This window comes from Diabrotica virgifera, chromosome 7 (assembly GCF_917563875.1).
Source record: "Diabrotica virgifera virgifera chromosome 7, PGI_DIABVI_V3a".
NCBI classification, from domain to species: domain Eukaryota; kingdom Metazoa; phylum Arthropoda; class Insecta; order Coleoptera; family Chrysomelidae; genus Diabrotica; species Diabrotica virgifera.
In genome coordinates, this window is record NC_065449.1 from 44,411,774 (window position 1) to 44,431,661 (window position 19,888).

Below are 19,888 nucleotides of genomic sequence, written 5' to 3' on the forward strand. Positions count from 1 at the left end.
AAACTGTGTGGTGAGGTGATTCGTCAAGAGATAAGTAGGGTAGATAACGTGGAGGGGAATATACAAGAGTCAAGTCCAGAAAATGAACTTCCTATTACTCAACAAACTCTTCAAGTGAACGATGTTGCTTTGTCGACAATTAAAATGGCATTGGCAGTAAAGAAACGAGGACGCCCAAAAGGACAAGGCCTGACAGCAATAGGACTACCAAAGAAAAAGAAAAGGAACCCCCAAAACATTTCCAAATAAATCCAGGGTTCCATTCCAAAGAAAGGATTAAATTTCTATAATTAATTTTTTTTCTTAGTTTACAACGGGTTTTACAATAAATAAAGACTAATTTAATTATGTATTTATCATTAACCATAATTAAAATACGTTTTAATACTTCACTTGCTTTGTTTTCTTTTTCGTTTATAAGAAAATCTTCTAATATTAATAAATTCTTTATCAGAAATTGATACTAAGATGACCAGCCTCCAAGCGAACGGCAGCTGAAGAAAATGCCGTCAAACGCATCATAAGAATGACGTCATAGCTGTTAACGGCATTATAGTGCACGACCGTTTGACGCCAGTTTAAGTACAGCGTTTAATATTTACAGGTAGACAACGTAGTAATAAAAAAGAGACAAATATAAATAACTAGTATACTTACATCAAAGAAAGACTTATCATCTGTCTTTTTCGGAGGACCAGGCGCTGGTGGTGCTGGATTTACTGATATCACTTCAGCCAGATCTAAAACAATAAAATACTCAAATATTAATACATAACAAGTACAAAATAACTGAAAAAATCGAATAGGTATGTATCGTTGGACCTCAAAAAAGAGATCTACAGTTTTATTTAAAATGAATTTATTTTAACCTCCAGCAAGAATAAAGGACTGTCTTTCTATCTTGTTAGGATGGCCAAATAGTTAATATTGGTTATTAGAGACATTGAAAAGATTCACCAAAGTCCGTGAATAGATGAGAAAAAGAAATGGATTGTTAATAAAATTGAATATATTAACTCACCTATGTAACCTTTACAATGGGAATCTTCCATAGCGTCGTAGTATCTCAGCTGATGTTTGATCGAATCCAGTACAAACCAGCGTTGTTTCCATCCTTTGAGCAAAGCACCTCGTTTGTAAAGATATCCTTCGTGAGTTCTGTCTTCAGCCACATTTGATGAGAACTGATCGTAGTATTGTTGACTAGATGTTTGTCTAGCGCTTCCTAAAAAGATAATTACTGATGTAAAAGCTGTGCTTAAACGTATATTTCGATTACGTTTAAAAAAAGTATAAAAGAAACAAACGAGATGGGGAAAATTAAGAAAATGTGTGCTCTTCCATCAAAACCAGGCACCAGCACACAAGTCCTTGCTTGCAACAGCTGCTATTCGTGTTGTAGTTTTCGAAATTTTGGAGCATACGCATATATTCCTTAGATTTAGAACCGAGTGATAGCAGGTTCAACCCTCGTATTTCTATATACATTTCTCATTCTAAAAAAGGTTCCTATTATCCGTGGGGTCAAAAGACACGAAACGATTTATTTGTGATCGGTTGCCAATACAAAGTCTGTAAGGTCGCCTGTGTATGCTCTGCGTGAGCAGTCCTGACCTGTGTATCCGATCGCCTTTCTTGCAGCGCCGCAGTCACAAGAAGGCGAGGAAAGTTTACCCCATCTGTTGAGGGTGTCGGCGCATCTTCTACAGTTTGTTCTAATTCGATTAAGGAATCGAATCTAAATCTCACGGATGACGTTCAAATTCTCCAGGTTTGTCTATGATGTCCAGGAGACTATGGTATCTGTCTTACTTTCCAAATCTTCTCTCCATCGACTATTTAAGTCAAAATTGAACTGCTACAGAGCTTGAGCAGATTTCAGGGCAGGTAACTTGGATCGAAAACGGTTTCCAAGAATATCGGTGATGTCGTTCTGTAAACTTTGTTTAGCAGTAAATGGTTAACTTCAAATAATACCGACTATAAACATCCTGGGTTAACCGATAATAGTATAAAAGGCTCGGTTTCAGGTAAAATTTAAATATGTTTGAATGTTTGTTTGTCTATAATCTTATCAATTAAAATAGATTTAATTTATTTTAAAACTCATTTGAAAACATTAATTTCGGGTATATAAGGCAAAGCAACATATTTTACATCCGTTTTTTTTTTGTTTTTGTTGTCGTAATTATTGTAAATTTTGTGGATCCTTTGCTTTATTATAGGAGGACCGTCTAGTCAGTGTTAATTGTCAAAAGACCAACTCTGTCTACCTCGTTTGCTTATCGCTCCGGACCGGTCTTAACAATGGGCCAAGTCAGATAAATTTAATAATATTTACGACCGCACTAATTGAAGTCAACCATTTACTGCTATACAAACTTTACTAGTAGTTGACGACTATCCGTAATTTTATTGTATTCTTTAACCAATGCATGTTTGCGGCGTAGTTTGGTTGGTGCTATGTTAGTAACGGTAGGTAGCCATATTGTAGGGGTGGCACATAATTGTGCCTGTTATCATACGCACAGCACAGTTTAGCTGCGTATCGACCAGGCGGGTATGCCAGCTATTTAACACGTTGACGGACAGTGCGTCAAATGTATAAGCAAGTGTTGTGACACTATTTTGTATTTTGCAAAGTAGATTGGGGAAATTGTTGAATTTTTTTAGTTGAGTTTTTTAACATTTTTTGTAAAAATGTGGACGGTGACCATGGACATCGTGTCACATTTAATATGCATCTGTAGATGTGACATTTTTTAGCACAACTCGTTATTTAAAAAAATGACGTCTATAGACGTTGTGTCATTACATCAATGGAAATTAGACGTCTATAGACGTTCTGTCCGTCAACGTTTTAAAGACACCGGTGCACAGTATTCTGTCACCGGAAGTCACGCCAAGAGCAGAGGATCTAAAGGTTGATGCTGTGCACCCCCATGTAGAGCCGCAGAGTTTCTGTATTATATTGTTACGTGTTTTTAGTTTTGCTGCTGTTTTCGTCAGGTGTTAATATATTACATCATATTCTATCTTGATAACTTACTGTATTGTGAATATATTGTTGTAAAATCAACACTATTGTTGCAAGCCACCAATTCAAACACTGTTTTATATTATACCTAGAGTATGTTTTTTAATTATTCATCTTTGATTTTTGATTTTAGATGGTTAAAATCCGATGTGCTCGCTAAGACTGATAATCATAGGAATTTGGAAATAACTGCGAAAAAATACAGAACTGTTGGTGATTTACTAAACAAATAAAATTTAATCTAATTAAAATAACATTCCGCATGTCTTAAAATTTATAATTTTTTTAACCGTAATATCAGTATTCTATTCTATTTATTCGACGTAGTAAATGTAAGTATTGTTTATAAAAAGTATTGTATATTTATATACTTGTAAAATTTCTTTAATGTAATAGAAAGTATCAATGTTTGTTTGACAAAAGTTGTATACATATAAAAATTATTGTTTTGTTTATATATATGTTATTATGTAAAAATATAGGTTTCATATGTTAAAAGTCTTTTCAATATTATAAAAATATTTTGCTACCAAAATACAAAATAATGAAAAAAAATGTATAAACATTTTCAATTTCTTTGCAACACGAAAATGCAGCAGCTGCATAAGACTCTGGTTAAATCGGAGAGTGCAGGAAGAGTATATACCGGTTTCAGAGGTCTTTTCCCCCTCATCAGTAGTCCCATATCCTCTTCTCTCCGATTTCTCCAGGCCCTTTCTCACTTTGGCCCTTTTCGAATTGCAAAGAAATGTCACGGATGAACTAGAGCCATCTACCGAAAAACAAAGTAAGTTATAAATCGAAGTAGCACAGAAAACGACAATAAATATCGTTCCCATATCACCAGATTGACAACAGGTAGAATACTTTCTTTGGTTGGTGGAATTTTGGTGGTTTGATGGAATACCATCTCAGGCTTAGAATATAAAATAAACAGGAAGGAGTCTTTCATATATCAACAACACCTTAAATTTCTAGCGGAAACGGCCATCTTGAACGTCTGTGGATGACTCATAAGTTTTTGTCAACGAGGTAGAAGGTGTTTGTGTATTGGATCAGCTGTGTGCATAGGCGTACCATCTGGTAAAGCTCCTGTATATTCAATCAATTAACTGAAGTTATTAATATAATAAAATGTTATTTAAATGACTTTTCAACAAAATATTATATTAATACGTATTTTCTCTTGATCTATAACTGTTTGTTTAACATCAAAGATGTAATAAAATTGTTAAGAATTTCTTTTCTTCCCTCTTTCAAAGGTACGTCACTGGAGATAGAAAGCAAATCTGACAGCTGATCGCCATTTCCAACCTCCTTTCTGGCTCGTAGTCATTTCGCATTGTACTCCTTCCTGGTTTATTTATATTCTAAGATCTCAGGAGGTGTAACCAAAGAAAGTATTCCACCTGTTGTCAATCTGGTGGTATGGGAATGATATTTATTGTCGTTTTCTGTGCTACTTCGATTGATAACTTACTTTGTTTTTCGGTAGATGGCTCTAGTTCATCCGTGACATTTCTTTATTTGCAATTCGGAAAGGCCCAAAGTGTGAGACCTGGAGAAATCGGAGAGAAGAGGATATTGAACTACTGATGAAGGGGAAAAGGCCTCCGAAACCGGTATAGACTCTTCCTGCACTCTCCGATTTAACCAAAGTATTATGCAGCTGCTGCATTTTCGTGTTGCAAAGAAATTGAAAATGTTTATACATTTTTAATTCATTTACTCTTTTGTAGGAGTGTTAAGGAATCTTTCTTGTTGGAACTTTTACCACGCTGAGCAGATGAGTTGTGAATTATTTAAAATTCTCTCATCTTCATTTCCTCGGCATCCTGTTTGATTTATAATTTTTTTAAATCTCGGGAGGTTGTAACCAAAGAAAGTATTCCACCTGTTGTCAATCTGGTGGTATGGGAACGATATTTATTGTCGTTTTCTGTGCTACTTCGATTGATAACTTACTTTGTTTTTACAAAATAATGCTTTATCCATTCTATGTAGAACTTCTGCGTTGGTAACTTTGTCTATCCAACCATGTAATCAATGGTGTCACGAGAAAGCTTTAAGCATTTCACGAACGAGTATCCACATCATGCATATTCAGCCAAAAAAAAACGAATAGTACCCAATCAGATTGTTGTTGCTTGAAAACTTTGCTCTTGATTTAAGCTTTAAGATTTGCTAAACAAGAGCAAAGTTTACCCGTAATAGGTCTGGATCCCGCGTATGAAAAAAAAGTTGATTAATAGCAAGCTGAAAATTTGTTAATAACTTAAGGGTGTCTAGTCGGATAAACTTTGATATATGGGAACACTGGAACAGGGGCAGTTTTAATTGTGGAACAGGTTAAAAATTGGGAACGGTCAGACCACGAAAACGGCACATTTATTTTGTCTGACAGAATAGACTTAAACTCTCCGAACACAGATTAAACTCTCATGCAAAAATCAGACTGCTATTTATCACCTGTCATAATTCCTGTCATTTGACATATTCTACATGTTCCACTCATTAAAACGCCCATTTGGTGATAAATAGCAGTCTGATTTTTGCATGAGAGTTTAATCTCTGTTCGGAGAGTTTAAGTCTGTTCTGTCCGACAAAATACATGTGCCCTTTTCGTGGTCTGACCGTTCCAAATTTTTAACCTGTTCCACAATTAAAACTGCCCCTGTTCCAGTGTTCCCATATATCAAAGTTTATCCGACTAGACACCCTTAAGCTATTAACAAATTTTCAGCTTGCTATTAATCAACTTTTTTTCATACGCGGGATCCAGACCTATAACTTGTCACCTAACATATTTAGGAGTAACAATTGGATGAATATGTAAATATAAGTTAAATGTATCATATTTAAACTACCACAATATTACTTTATTCGTCAAAATCAAATAAGAATGTACGTTCCTAAACCATAATTATCTTTTTCTATGAGCGTGCAAAAAAGTCTACTTTTCCGCACGCGTTTTAGTTTGGAAAGTTTTACTTTTCCACACTGAATTTAGATATTTTAATATGGCCTTAAAATAATTATAATACATACAATAAACTAATATTTAGATATTATTTACTAATTTATTTCAAATGTATCTTATTGTGTTCATGTTTTAATGAAATTAACGCGACAATTCGATGAAATAAAATTATTTTGACATAATATTCGAAAGTCAGATCTGTAAACAATAACAGTGGTTTTGAATCGTCGTCATGGTAACCAATTATATTGAAAGTTTGGTTTTGACAACCTTGTGAAAGAATTAATTTGTGTATTTTCATATTAATTCAATTAACTGATTAAGATTTGGTCATTTTTGAAATTTGGTCATTTTTGGTCATCAAAATGTATTTTGAAAAAATATTGTTCCTAACTCTTGCGGAAAGTCTCTTTTCCGCACTCGACTGCTTGCCGAACTCCGCTTCGCATCGTTCGGCAAACAGCAATCTCGTGTGGAAAAATATGACTTTCCGCACTTTTAGGAAAGTAACTATTTTCTACGAGCGTGCAAAAAAGTCTACTTTTCCGCACGAGTTTTAGTTTGAAAAGTTTTACTTTTCGGCATTACTTTTCCGCACTGAATTTACATAGATATTGTAACAGATCAAGATTATTGACAACGTCGAGAATAGATGGGGGTAGTTCTTCGTCACTTGATACCATCTAAATCACTGAATTATTTTAAAATTCGTAAGTAAAGATGCGTGGAAATTTTAAGTGTGCGTTTTACGTGCTTTTTGACAATAATTGCTTTGTTTGACATCGTTGCTATGACCTTAAAATATTAAAACCTGTATTGATATACACCATTCATTACTGCATGTATTGATATACACCATTCATTACTGCATGTATTGATATACACCTGTATTGATATACACCATGCATAACAGGTATTTAGGCACCGTATTGACTTTAATTCGGGATTATTATAACTTATTAGCGTTATTTTTTAATTCAATTAGTTGATTAAGATTTGGTCATTTTTTAAACGCTCGTAGAAAAAATGTTGTTCCTAACTCTTGCGGAAAGTGTCTTTTCCGCCCTCGACTGCAATCGCGTGCGGAAAAGTATGACTTTCTGCACTAGTTAGGAAAATAACTATATTTATATACCTGAACTAACAGAAGCGCTGTCACCCGTATTTCCAGGAGTGTGCGATGTCGTGCTGTCCGCAACAGACTTATATTTGGTACAGTTTTTAGGAACACTCTCCATGCATTTTTCGTGACAACTATAGCCACAGTCGATACATCGCATACCAGTCTACAAATAGAACAAAAACGTATTAGCCCAAACAAAGTATGCGATACACTGTGGTTCCAAATGCTGAAACCGTGGTCATGAGGTAAAAAAAATTGTTTTCTTATACTATCGCAGAGCCGTAATATGCAGGTATAAGGATCAGATCCGATGAATTCTTATTTATTCTTATTCATAGCTCAGGGACAAGTGAGCCATGCGCGACCTTATTTTGGCCGGCAATAAAAGTGAATCAGCAAACAGTATATTGAAGACACTGTAAAATGTTTTGTAGTTCATCAATTTTATCGCTGTAAAGCATATTCTTCTAACGTAGTATTAATGTAAAATATAAGTTGGCTTATGTCTTATATTATTATATACATTTTAAAACCATAAACGTATAAAATTGGTTAATGAATAAACAGTAAAAATATACTTGAAACCAAAATTTTGTAATAATAAATTCAAAAAGTACGTACATAATCATACATAATTCTGCGATTAACGTTTAATCTCGAAATGTATAATAAGAAGATGCAGAATCTGATTGGTTTAACTGCCTTTGATTACTGGCAGTTGTTTGAATACAAAAGTGTGAAATGACGCTGTCGGTATACAACCTTACATGTACATATTATATTAGTTTTTAACTATCACATTTCAAAAAAGTGTCTGTTTGTAACGTATTTTGAAAATTAGATCCGCATTTTGTTTTTTTGGGGAATAACAGATTCGTAATCATATATCTTAAATAGCCCTTAAATTGTCAAACATCAAAAGAAATTATGCATTTTAATTAGTATTTTCAATTCTTTCCGTCATATTGCATCCGCCATTTTGTTTTTATTTTGAAAATAAGTTTTATTCGTAATCAGCAATTTTAAAAAACCTTTATACTATAAAACTTCAAACAAATAATATGTGTTTAAAATAATATTTTCAATTTCTTTCCGCTATATTGGATCAGACATTTTGTTTTTCAAAAAAATATTGTCAGATTTGTAATCAGCGATTTTACCCTTTAAATTACCAAATTTGGAAAAAAAATGTTGTACTGAAGCTATTTCCTTGTGGCATATTTATAATTAAGTATTTTCTATGGGAAATAAGCCACAACTTTACTAAAAAATGAATTTATTAACGTTTCGAAGCCCAAATCGGGTTTAGTTGTCAAAATACAAAATACTATTAAAATAAACAAAAATGTTGCTAAGTAAAAAAATTCTTCTAATAATTTATTTAATATGACTCATTTATATTGACAATTCAGACGTATATTATACATTTTTAAAGTAGAAGACTTTAAAATGATATCGCCAATATTTATGAGTTGTGTTCCTGGGACGACTTTACTAAAAGATAGTTCATTCGATTACATGAAATCAATCCCAAAATAGTCCAAAAGTCCAAAAATATAGGTATATGAAAACTATTTAAAAAGGCAGTATGTATAACTATTAACTAACTTTTGTTTGTTGTTTCTTTTCACACAAATTTTAAAACGCAACAACCATAAATAATCTAACTACAGCTGTGCCACAGCCGCCACATTGAATAATTTTTGACATGTCATTTGAACATCCAATCAGAACAAAGTTATAATGCGCATGCGCCCGGTCGCTAGGTTTTACCACATAAAAATTCACCCTCTATCGCCGGTAAAGAAGTATAACTTCGAAAATTAAAGAAGCAGCTCTAATTATGCTAAATGAAACTAATTGTGTCGCAAATTCCTCGGTAGAATGCAGTAGGATGTGGTTACCCATACTGAAAGAGGAAGTCAATAGAAAGAAAATACCACGAGTCAATAACATATCGAGTTAGTACAAATTTTATATTTTAGTAATACTTATTGTATATCTATGTATTATTAATATTATTTATAATTTAAACATATTAAGTCAGAATTTGGTATTAGTTTTTTGAAGGTAAATTAAATGTAAGGCCAAATACTTACGATGTCGGGATAGTATCACGAGGTTTTTTCCTGGTTTTCCCTCGTGATTTACTATGGAATCTCTAACGCGAGAATTTTGTTGTCATCGTTGCATTTGGTTCTTTTTAAAGACAGATCACATGCTATGATTTTTTTGCGACGGATATTCTTGAGTATAAAGACTTTATAGTCAAAGTTGGCCTAAGATGGTTGATTGAGGTTTTGGTAGGGTTTCACCATGTTCCCATAGGCAATATCCTGTAACATCGGCGTTTAGCCTGTTGAATATTATTTTTAAATAATGTAAATCGAATTTTAAATTCAACCATTGTTTGGTTCTGGGGCTATTTAGCAAGTATGCACATTCACTGATGATGGACCGATAGGTCTGAAAACGTTCTGAATTGGACATATTTTATTCAATCCATTGGGATTTTTAAGTTTTAATAAATATACCAATTTACATAGAAGTGGTTTTACTTCTTGTTAGAGTTTTTTAACTTCTATAATGTTTATTTTAATAAGTTACAGGGGCGAAAAACTAAGAGAAAATTAAGTGTGATTTTTAATTTCAAATATATCATTCAAAATAAACTTTTTATTTATTCTAAGGGACTTTCTGCCCTCGGTAATAATTTAGTCTTTCATTCTGCGTTTAAATTTTTCAAAAATATTTATTGCTTTTTTCAGGATTCGAAAAAAATCAACACAATGCCGTGGTAATATTTTCCAAATCTATCTTTGTCTTACAACGCATTCAGCCGAATATAATATTGTCAGCATATATTGTCAGTCAGACACTGACAATCAGTGACAATTTTAAATATTTGACATTGCATTGGGAATATTTTGAGTTATTGATTAAATATTATTGATATATAGTGTATTTCATAAATAATTGATTTAAGACGTAAACTTAAAAAAAAAGTTATTTATTGTGTATTATTTGTGGAAGATCCAAGCAGAGAATACATCAGGATAATATATTCTGTGATCCAAGTATTTTGTTGTTAAAGATGTTCAAAATTGTAAGCGTTCCATAACAATATATTATTAAAAAATCACTTTAACACTTTTCCTCTTTTCTCGATTGAGTATTGGTTTTTGTTGTACAAATAAATTATTACAATCATTGAATACATAGTTAGTAAAAAAATTATCACATTTATTAACTGAATTAATAATTTGCAATTATAAAAATAACAGTTATCCAAGAACATTCTAAACCCATCTCTTTAAATTAATGATGACATTTTCAAGTAGAATGATATTCTAGTAATGTTTACATATCCATACCAGTGTGAATTTTACTACACGTAATTTGCCGTGTAAAGACAGAAAAAGTAGGGATACACGTAAAATATTTGCGAATTATGTACCCATAGCCTTAAGTACGAAAGTAATACCGACGTACAGGAACAATAGAAATGCTCATGACCACGTTTTCGGCATTTGAAACCACAGTGCTACATAATAAAAAACTTATATATAGTGTATTTCATAAATAATTGATTTAAGACGTGAACTTAAAAAAAAGTTATTTATTGTGTATTATTTGTGGAAGGTCCAAGCAGAGAATACATCAGGATAATATATTCTGTATAGTATTTTGTTGTTAAAGATGTTCAAAATTGTAAGCGTTCCATAACAATATATTATTAAAAAATCACTTTAACACTTTTCCTCTTTTCTCGATTGAGTATTGGTTTTTGTTGTACAAATAAATTATTACAATCACTGAATACATAGTTAGTAAAAAAATTATCACATTTATTAACTGAATTAATAATTTGCAATTATAAAAATAACAGTTATCCAGGAACATTCTAAACCCATCTCTTTAAATTAATGATGACATTTTCAAGTAGCATGACATTCTAGTAACGTTTACATATCCATACCAGTGTGAATTTTACTACACGTAATTTGCCGTGTAAAGACAGAAAAAGTAGGGATACACGTAAAATATTTGCGAATTATGTACCCATAGCCTTAAGTACGAAAGTAATACCGACGTACAGGAACAATAGAAATGCTCATGACCACGTTTTAGGCATTTGAAACCACAGTGCTACATAATAAAAAACTTGTGACGTTGATACGTACCTTAACAGGACCCCAAAGCAAATTTGAGCAAAGGTCACAGTACGTCGGAGTTGTGCAGTTATATCGTTCAAATCTGTGCGGATGAGAATAAATAAGAGAGGTCTCCGTTGCTCCAACCATTTTACCTCTCATTAGTATCTCCAACGTGGATCTTTTATGAACTAATCTACCATGGGATCTTACTAGGGCAGTGCTAAAGGAAGCATGGCGCTGAAAATAAATGGTCATGTAAGTAAAGGAAACGACAATACTTGTATATACGTAAAATTCTTACACTATTATAGTACATCCACATCCAATGATACTTACTGTAAGAGAATCAGTTAGTGGTATTTCAAGTTTATCCCACAAAACCCTCCATTTTTGTGGCAAGTGACCCAACTCTGATTCTAATTTATGTATTTCTTCCAGAAGATGACTAAACGCATCTGGAACTGACTTGTGGACATTATCATAGCTAAAATTAAATAAAAGTTAAGCGGAATTATCCCATAGGACATTTTTTAAGTTTGTATGAAAATCGAATATCGTTTAGTTTAGTATTTTAGTAAAAAAAATTGGTCCCCCACTAATCCCTTGTTCCCCTATTGTTTTCTATACAGGTTGAGTGAGGAGGAACGCACCAAACTTCAAGACTGTGTAATACACGTAATAATAATTAAAAATAACTCATATGTTGTTATTCGGTTTTCATTTGTTTCCGAGATACGGGGTGTTAAAATTTCTCTTACAAACTGACGATTTATTTATTGCTCTAAAACCGGTTGAGGTCTGCAAATGAAATTTGGTGGGTTTTAAGACGTAGTTATTGCGCATTTTTTGACACACAATTAAGAATTTTATATTCACCATTGGCGAGCGTACGGGTAATGGTCTGAAATTTTTTAAAGAAAAAAAATGGTACGCCTCTGAGATATTTCAAATGAGAAATTATTTTTGAATTCCCTGTTAAATTTCTGAAAAACAATCTATCTTCCCGTTTATTCATACGACGCTTAGTTTTCATTCAAAAATTAAAATATCTTAAAGCTTACAAAGTATTCAAAATAAGTTTCTAAAAATGAAAAAAGGAAAGATCGATTTTTTGTCACAAATTGAATGAGGAATTCAAGATTTTTATATTGAAGTAATTCAGTGGCCTACCATTTTTATCTTTTTCGGACTATTACCCATATGTGCGCCAATGGTGATTATAAAGTTCTTAATTCTATGTTAAAAATGCGCAATAACTACGTCTTAACACCCACCAAATTTCATTTGTACACCTCAACCGGTTTTAGAGCATAAATAAATCGTCAGTTTGTAAGAAAAATTTTAACACCCCCATATCTCGGAAACAAATGAAAATCGAATAACAACATATGAATTATTAATAATTATTGTTACGTATATTATACAGTCTTAAAGTTTGGTGCGTTCCTCCCCACTCACCCTGTATATTATGTACTATTATTTTATTAGAACAGATATTTAAATATGAAAAAAAATATATTGAAGGTATTTAACTAAAATATTGATAATTATTAAATACGGCTTACCCAAAAGAAACAATTTTTCTAGATTGCGAAATTCCATCAGCTGCTTCAGCTTCTTCTTCTTGTTGATAATCCATTTGAATAGTTTCCGGATCATAACTTGGTCCATATCGTAAATCTTCGTCCAAATAATAATTCCAAATTTCTAAACACGGCAGGTATGACTGTGGTCTTAGAACCGGGTGTTCAAAATCCGGAGTATACATGAAGTTGAAAAATCTTGGATTTCTTGCATGATTTTTGTCAATATAATCGAAAACGCTTTGTCCTAAATTACACCCTTGAGGAGAAGATGCCATTCTTCCGCCAGGATAGATGTTCTCGTCGTCAGAAACAGTGTCAACACTTTTATGATGTGAGGTTAAGGAACCACGCTTATCTTCAACGGCAGCAACACCACTTTCAACCTAAAAAAATATATTAATAAGATGAAATACACTCCGCCAAAAAAGTATCGCATCACCTTAAAAATGGGACATTTTTAATGTCTCATATTTCCTAAACCTGTTGTTCGATTTTAGTGATTTTTTAATATGTTATAGCTTTATTCTTCAAGAATATTGGTGTAATAATATTGTTGCTAAACACATAAGTGTCATTGTATACCGGGTGTAACAATGATAGTGTGTTTTTTCCTCAAAGTTTGGAACACCCTGTGGAATATTCTAGCGTATATAAAATATTGAAATTAAAACTCAACTGTAACCTTAGGCCATTTAAACATTTTGCTTTTTGATTCATTCGCTTATGTTGGACAATAAAAAAGTTAGGTACTTTAACAACTAGCAACGTTCTTTATCAATACAGGGTGTTTCTAAATAAGTGCGACCAACTTAAGGGGTAATTCTGCATGAAAAAATAATGACCATTTACTTTATAAACATGTCTCCGCAAATGCTTCGTTTACGAGATACGGGATGTTGAATTTTTTCTTACAAACTAACGATTTATTTATTGCTCTAAAACCGGTTGAGATATGCAAACGAAATTTGGTAGGTTTTAAGAGGTAGTTATTGCGCATTTTTTTACGTACAATTAAGAATTTTATATTCACCATTGGCGTGCGTACGGGTCATATTATCCGGTCATATTACCGGTATGCACGCCAATGGTGAATATAAAATTCTTAATTGTACGTCAAAAAATGTGCAATAACTACCTCTTAAAACCTACCAAATTTCATTTGCATATCTCAACCGGTTTTAGAGCAATAAATAAATCGTCAGTTTGTAAGAAAAAATTCAACATCCCGTATCTCGGAAACGAAGCATTTGCGTCTATATGTGTATAAAGCAAACTGTCATTATTTTTTCATGCAGAATTACCCCTTACAGTTTGTCGTACTTATTTAGAAACACCCTGTATTGATGAAGAACGTTGCTAGTTGTTAAAGTACTTAACTTTTTTATTATCCAACATAAGCGAATGAATTAAAAAGCAAAATGTTTAGATAACCTAAGGTTACGGTTGAGTTTTAATTTCAATATTTTATATACGCTAGAATATTCCACAGAGTGTTCCAAACTTTGAGGAAAAAACACAGTTACACCCGGTACACAATGACACTTATCTGTTTAGCAACAATATTATTACACCGATATTCTTGGAGAATAAAGCTATAACATATTAAAAAAATCACTAAAATCGAACAACAGGTTTAGGAAATATGAGACATTAAAAATCTAAATCAAAATGAGACACTATCATTGTTACACCCGGTATACAATGACACTTATCTGTTTAGCAACAATATTATTACATCGATATTCTTAAAGAATAAAGCTATAACATATTAAAAAAATCACTAAAATCGAACAACAGGTTTAGGAAATATGAGACATTAAAAATTTCCCATTTTTAAGGTGATGCGATACTTTTTTGGCGGAGTGTATATTGCAAACATGTGCGAGCTATTTAATTAGTTTAATTATTGCAAATCGTAAACAATATTTTGACAATGGACATTAATTGTGCTGACTAAATAAAAACCTTTGTTCTTTTGGTTGTGTGGGCTATGTATGACCCAATTCATGTTGCCAACGCCAACAAGAGAGAACATACATTTAGAATCATTCACTAGAGTCAATTCAACCAGGCAAGATGTGCCTTTAAATATTTCCGTCTAGTCACCTCATACATTGAGCATGTAGCATCATCATGGTAGTTTCATTTTAATTCTCATTCGAAACGATTCGGTATAGCAACGTTCTCCCGGGGTTTACCCTAGTGTCATTCTCTATTAATAAATCATCTAAGTGCATTTGGTGTTTCAATAACAGGCGATAGATCACCAGCTGAGCCCGAAGATTACACATGGTCCTTCGAGCCGGATGTTTTCCGGCTCGAAGGCCGAAAAATTTCCGTTCTCATTTTGAAGACTAAGTACTTAGTACTTATCGGACCGTCCCTAGAAAATGTACCTTTTATAAAGGAGTTTTTGATAAAATTTATGGTATACAGCCGACTACAGGAAATTCATTATTTTCTTCTGAATCAATAAAGGTTGGCCCCTACTGACGTAAACGTTTTTAAAAAAAAAAGACACTTTCGGAGCGCCTTCAATTTGTTTTTGTTTTTTAATGTTTTATAAATAGAAATAGAAATATGCATATCTTACCCGTTCTAATTCACAGTCAAAAAGGAAAGTTCTAAATCTACAAGATACTGAGTGGTAGGCGAGAAACTTTAAATAATAGTCACTAAATTCAAAAGCCAACGGATACTGCTTTTGGATCTGATGAACGACATCGAGGAACTGAAGAAACGTCGGTGCAAATCCACCAGTTTGGGAATTAGCGTTTAAATTACTTCTATGGCTAAATCTATGACCGAAACCTATCCATTCTTTTTCGACCAATACCCGGAAGCCTTCCATTGTGCGATACTGAGGATCTAAACATATTTGAGCTATTGATGAGACTTGTGCGGTTATATCACATCCTTCTTCCAGACAAATTGCCACTGAAGAACCTTGAAGGTCCAGCAGATCTACTACAGCTCCAGAAAGTTGCATAATGTTCTGGATCTGTTGTAACCATTCGGAGTTTTCAATTAACCTACAAAAAACAGATTAACTTTACACATTATAGAACAGAAATGACAGTTTAGAAAAATATTATTACTTTGTGTATAGTTATACTTTTTAAATAAAGACAGTTCTGGACCTCGGAGGTAAACTACACTATGTCGACATGGTGTTGTTTTGAATAAGTTATTTTAATCGGCTTATTTTATTAGTTGGATTATACAAATTGGTTGTATATTATCATTAAAATATGGTCATATTGCCTTTCAACCAATTATGGGATATATCAGATTTTTATTAATATCCTAAGTGCTCTAAACTTTGTTGCAAACATACGCTAAACACAATTGCTCGAAATGACATAGTGTAGTTTACCTCCGAGGTCCAGAGTTAAGATTTAATTTCGATTCAGTAGTGTGGCAGATTCGTGCAAATATTATAAGAATTGTGCATTTCATGATAGAAGCATATAATTTGGACCACATATACTACACATATAAAGGTTCAAATTTAGATAGGAGGCCATCTCAGATTTTGCCTTTTACAAAATTTGCGGGGATTCAAAATGGCGACTATACATATGTGACTAATAGCACGATAACTTTTGAACGAGACTTCAGATTTAAACCAAATTTGATACATAGCTTCTTTTTTTTATGTGTAAGTTCGAGGTCTTGAACCGGAAGAATCGGTTTACCAGAAGTTGTGTTTTTCCTGGTTTTTATGTAAAAATATGTTGTTTTTTATCAATTATTTCACCCTGTATGTATTAATTTTTCAAATAGTTAATATGGCCAATATAAAGAGGGTAAAATATTTTTTAAGAAATATTTTTAACTTTTTGTTATGTTAATTACCATTTATTAAGTGCAAAACGTATCTTCACAAGTACCTATATGTACAAGTAATTATTGTGCATTTAATGGTAGAAGCATATAATTTGGACCACATATACTACACATAATAAAGGTTCAAATTTAGATATGAGGCCATCTCAGTTTTGTTCCTTTTACAAAAATGGCGGGCATTCAAAATGGCGACTATACATATGTGACTAATAGCACGATAACTTTTGAACGAGATGTCAGATTTCAACCAAATTTGGTATATAGGTTCTTTTTTTGATGAATAATATCGAGGTCTTGAACCGGAAGAATCGGTTTACCAAAATTTGTGTTTTTATCGGTTATCCAAAATAAAAAATAAAAAGAGAGAAGGAAGGCCAGATGGAGTTATGGAATTAATGAGATATGAGCCTGAGATATTATATACCTGAGATATCTCAATGTAAGCAATGGGAAAGAAAAAGAGAAGAAGAAACACGATTAGGAAATTAATGACGACCTGAGGTATCTCAATGTTCTTCAAAAAACGAAGAACAAACATAAATGGAGGAAGATTGTAAACAAAGCCATGAGCCTGATTGGCTCGAAGTGCTTATATATTATTATTATTACTACTAATTATCTTACCTATGAAAACTATGTTCAGGCTCAGCATTTTGAGAACTAGGAATACACGCGCGCATTAACTTCTTAAACGCCGTTTTGGTATGTCTAATATCATAATATTCAACTGGAATAAATTCAGTTTTCGGCGCCGACTCAATCTTTATGCCTTTCATTTGAGCTTTTTCACCGAGAATATAGAGAGCAGCTTTTTGCAATGTATGAACTCCGTCCACACCAGCTTCGACGTCAGCACTGTGCCGTAAGTTTACCTTTCCAGATTGGCCAGGAGCTAGTGAAGCTTGAGAGGGTTGGCGGCGATCTTTCAGAGAGCCCCATCGGCCAAAATTCTTCGGTCCTTTGCCACCGGACGAACGAGGGAACGCTCTAAAAACACAAAAATAAATATAAACTATGTACACAATAAAGTCAAACTATACTAAATTTACAATCAAGATGCAGTAGAAATTAACAAACCAAGACACGTGAAATGCTACTAGGTGCACTCTAGAGTAATAATTTACAATGTATATACATTGCAAATCCCAAATCATGGTTTCTAAAGTTTATACATTGTAAATTATGATTAAGGAGTGCTCCTAGTAGCATTTAACGTGTCTTGGTTTGTTTATTTCTACTGCATCTTGAATGTAAATTTAGTATAAATATTTACAATATTAAGCTTGATTTAAATTTAGTCTTTTTATTGCCTGTATACAGGGTGTTTCATTGGGAAAGTAACATACGTTAACTGTAGAAAGACGATACTTAGGCGGTCTCAAAAATACCATACTTAATGAGTCTTACGTCATTAATAACAAAGATACTGGGTGTTTTATCTATTTTGCCATTTTTTTATTTGGTTCATAACTTTTTAACCACACTGTATATTTATTTTATATTTGGCACGTAAATATTATTTAAGGTGTACAATCAATTAATTTATTTAAAATTGTAAAAAATTCAGGTCCGGATTAAAAAATATTGGAAAAATGTTCCGAATTGGAATTTTTTTTCAAATAGATTTTGCATTTGAAAAGAGGATGAAAAACTAAATTTAGTGGTATACTTTGAATTTTTGGCAAAATAATTTTTCTGGTCAAATTTTGAATTTGAATTCTGAAATTATTTGAATTGCGAAAGCTCGAAGTAGAAAAAAAAATTGTAATACGACTTACAACTTGCTAACCATACTTTATTTTTATTTTATATTTATCACTGAATATTTTTTAAGGTGTCAATCATTTAATTTATTTACAATTATAAAAAATCCAGGACAGGATTAAAAAATATTGGAAAAATGTTCCGATCCAAAAACAACACTCTGTACATTGAATTTTTTTAAAATAGATTTTTCATTGAAAAGAGGATGAAAACTTATTTTCCGGCAAAAAAATGATTTTTCCGGCAAAATTTTGAATTTGAATTCTGAAATTGTGACTTGCGAGAGCTCGAAGTAAATAAAAATTAAAATGTGACTTAATTTTAATTAATAGCATTATTTAATGTAAATTGTTAAAATGTTAACATTTTAGTATTTTTTTTTTATTATGGCGACAAATAATTCATAACAAATATTCACCTTTAATTAATAAATAAACAATACAGAAAATAGATAAAAGTCCACAAAAAATACATAACTTTAATCAACGAACTATCTTAATTATTAAAAAAAACAGAAAAAGATTGCTGAAAAATAACTTTTAGATATCTAATATCCCAAGTTTCTAACGAGGAAATAAATAGCAGAGAAGAACTTCTTGAGCGGATTCGAGACGCTTTCCAATAAATGAAGAATTAATAACCCTGACGATATTAGGAAGTCAGTCAGACAAATAACAAAAAGAGCAAGACTTTGTCTTCGACAAAGTGGTGGCCATTTTGAACAATTACTATAATTTTGATAAGTTATTTTTTGAAAAAATGTTTGTTTTTTTTTTAATTTGTAAGATAGTTCGTTGATTAAAGTTATGTATTTTTTGTGGACACTTTGTTATTTATTCATTAATTAAAGGTGAATATTTGTTATGAATTATTTGTCGCCATAATAAAAAAACACCAAAATGTTAACATTTAACCAATTTAGATTAAATAATGGTATTAATGAAAATTAAGTCAGAGTTTAATTTTTTTAATTTGAGCTCTCGCAATTCACATAATTTCAGAATTCAAATTCAAAATTTTACCAGAAAAATCATTTTGCCGAACATTCAAAGTATACCACTAAATTTAGTTTTTCGTCCTCTTTTTAAGTGCAAAATCCATTTAAAAAAAATTAATGTAGAGGGTGTTTTTTGGGTCGGAATATTTTTCCAATATTTTTTAATCCGGTCCTGGATTTTTTTATAATTGTAAATAAATTATTGGATTTGGCATTTTAAATGATATTCTTTGTTAAATATAAAATAAATATAGTGTGTTTAACAAATTTTAAGTCTTATTTCAATTTTTTTCTACTTCGAGCTCTCGCAATTCGCATAATTTCAGAATTCAAATTCAAAATTTTACCAGAAAAATAATTTTGCCAAAAATTCAAAGTGTACCAATAAATTTAGT

The 19,888-nt window shown here is 32.1% G+C and overlaps 2 protein-coding genes across 3 annotated transcripts in view; one reads left to right on the plus strand and one right to left on the minus strand.

The window, feature by feature from the left end:
* LOC114335210 (conserved oligomeric Golgi complex subunit 3) overlaps nucleotides 1-3,528 on the plus strand; it is a 34,460-nt gene extending 30,932 nt beyond the window's left edge. Inside the window, exon 5 of the mRNA XM_028285407.2 lies at nucleotides 3,171-3,528. The gene's annotated coding sequence lies outside the window, so the exon portion shown is untranslated. The remainder of the gene's footprint in view (nucleotides 1-3,170) is intronic.
* LOC114335209 (myotubularin-related protein 13) overlaps nucleotides 1-19,888 on the minus strand; it is an 89,449-nt gene that overhangs the window by 4,097 nt on the left and 65,464 nt on the right. For both annotated transcript variants that reach the window (XM_028285406.2, XM_028285405.2), the window contains exons 16-23: nucleotides 17,357-17,719; nucleotides 15,477-15,915; nucleotides 12,863-13,266; nucleotides 11,634-11,781; nucleotides 11,325-11,534; nucleotides 7,153-7,303; nucleotides 1,022-1,225; nucleotides 658-740 (exon numbers count right to left, since the gene is read on the minus strand). In XM_028285406.2, coding sequence (XP_028141207.2) covers nucleotides 658-740; nucleotides 1,022-1,225; nucleotides 7,153-7,303; nucleotides 11,325-11,534; nucleotides 11,634-11,781; nucleotides 12,863-13,266; nucleotides 15,477-15,915; nucleotides 17,357-17,719 — 2,002 coding nt within the window. The remainder of the gene's footprint in view (nucleotides 1-657; nucleotides 741-1,021; nucleotides 1,226-7,152; nucleotides 7,304-11,324; nucleotides 11,535-11,633; nucleotides 11,782-12,862; nucleotides 13,267-15,476; nucleotides 15,916-17,356; nucleotides 17,720-19,888) is intronic.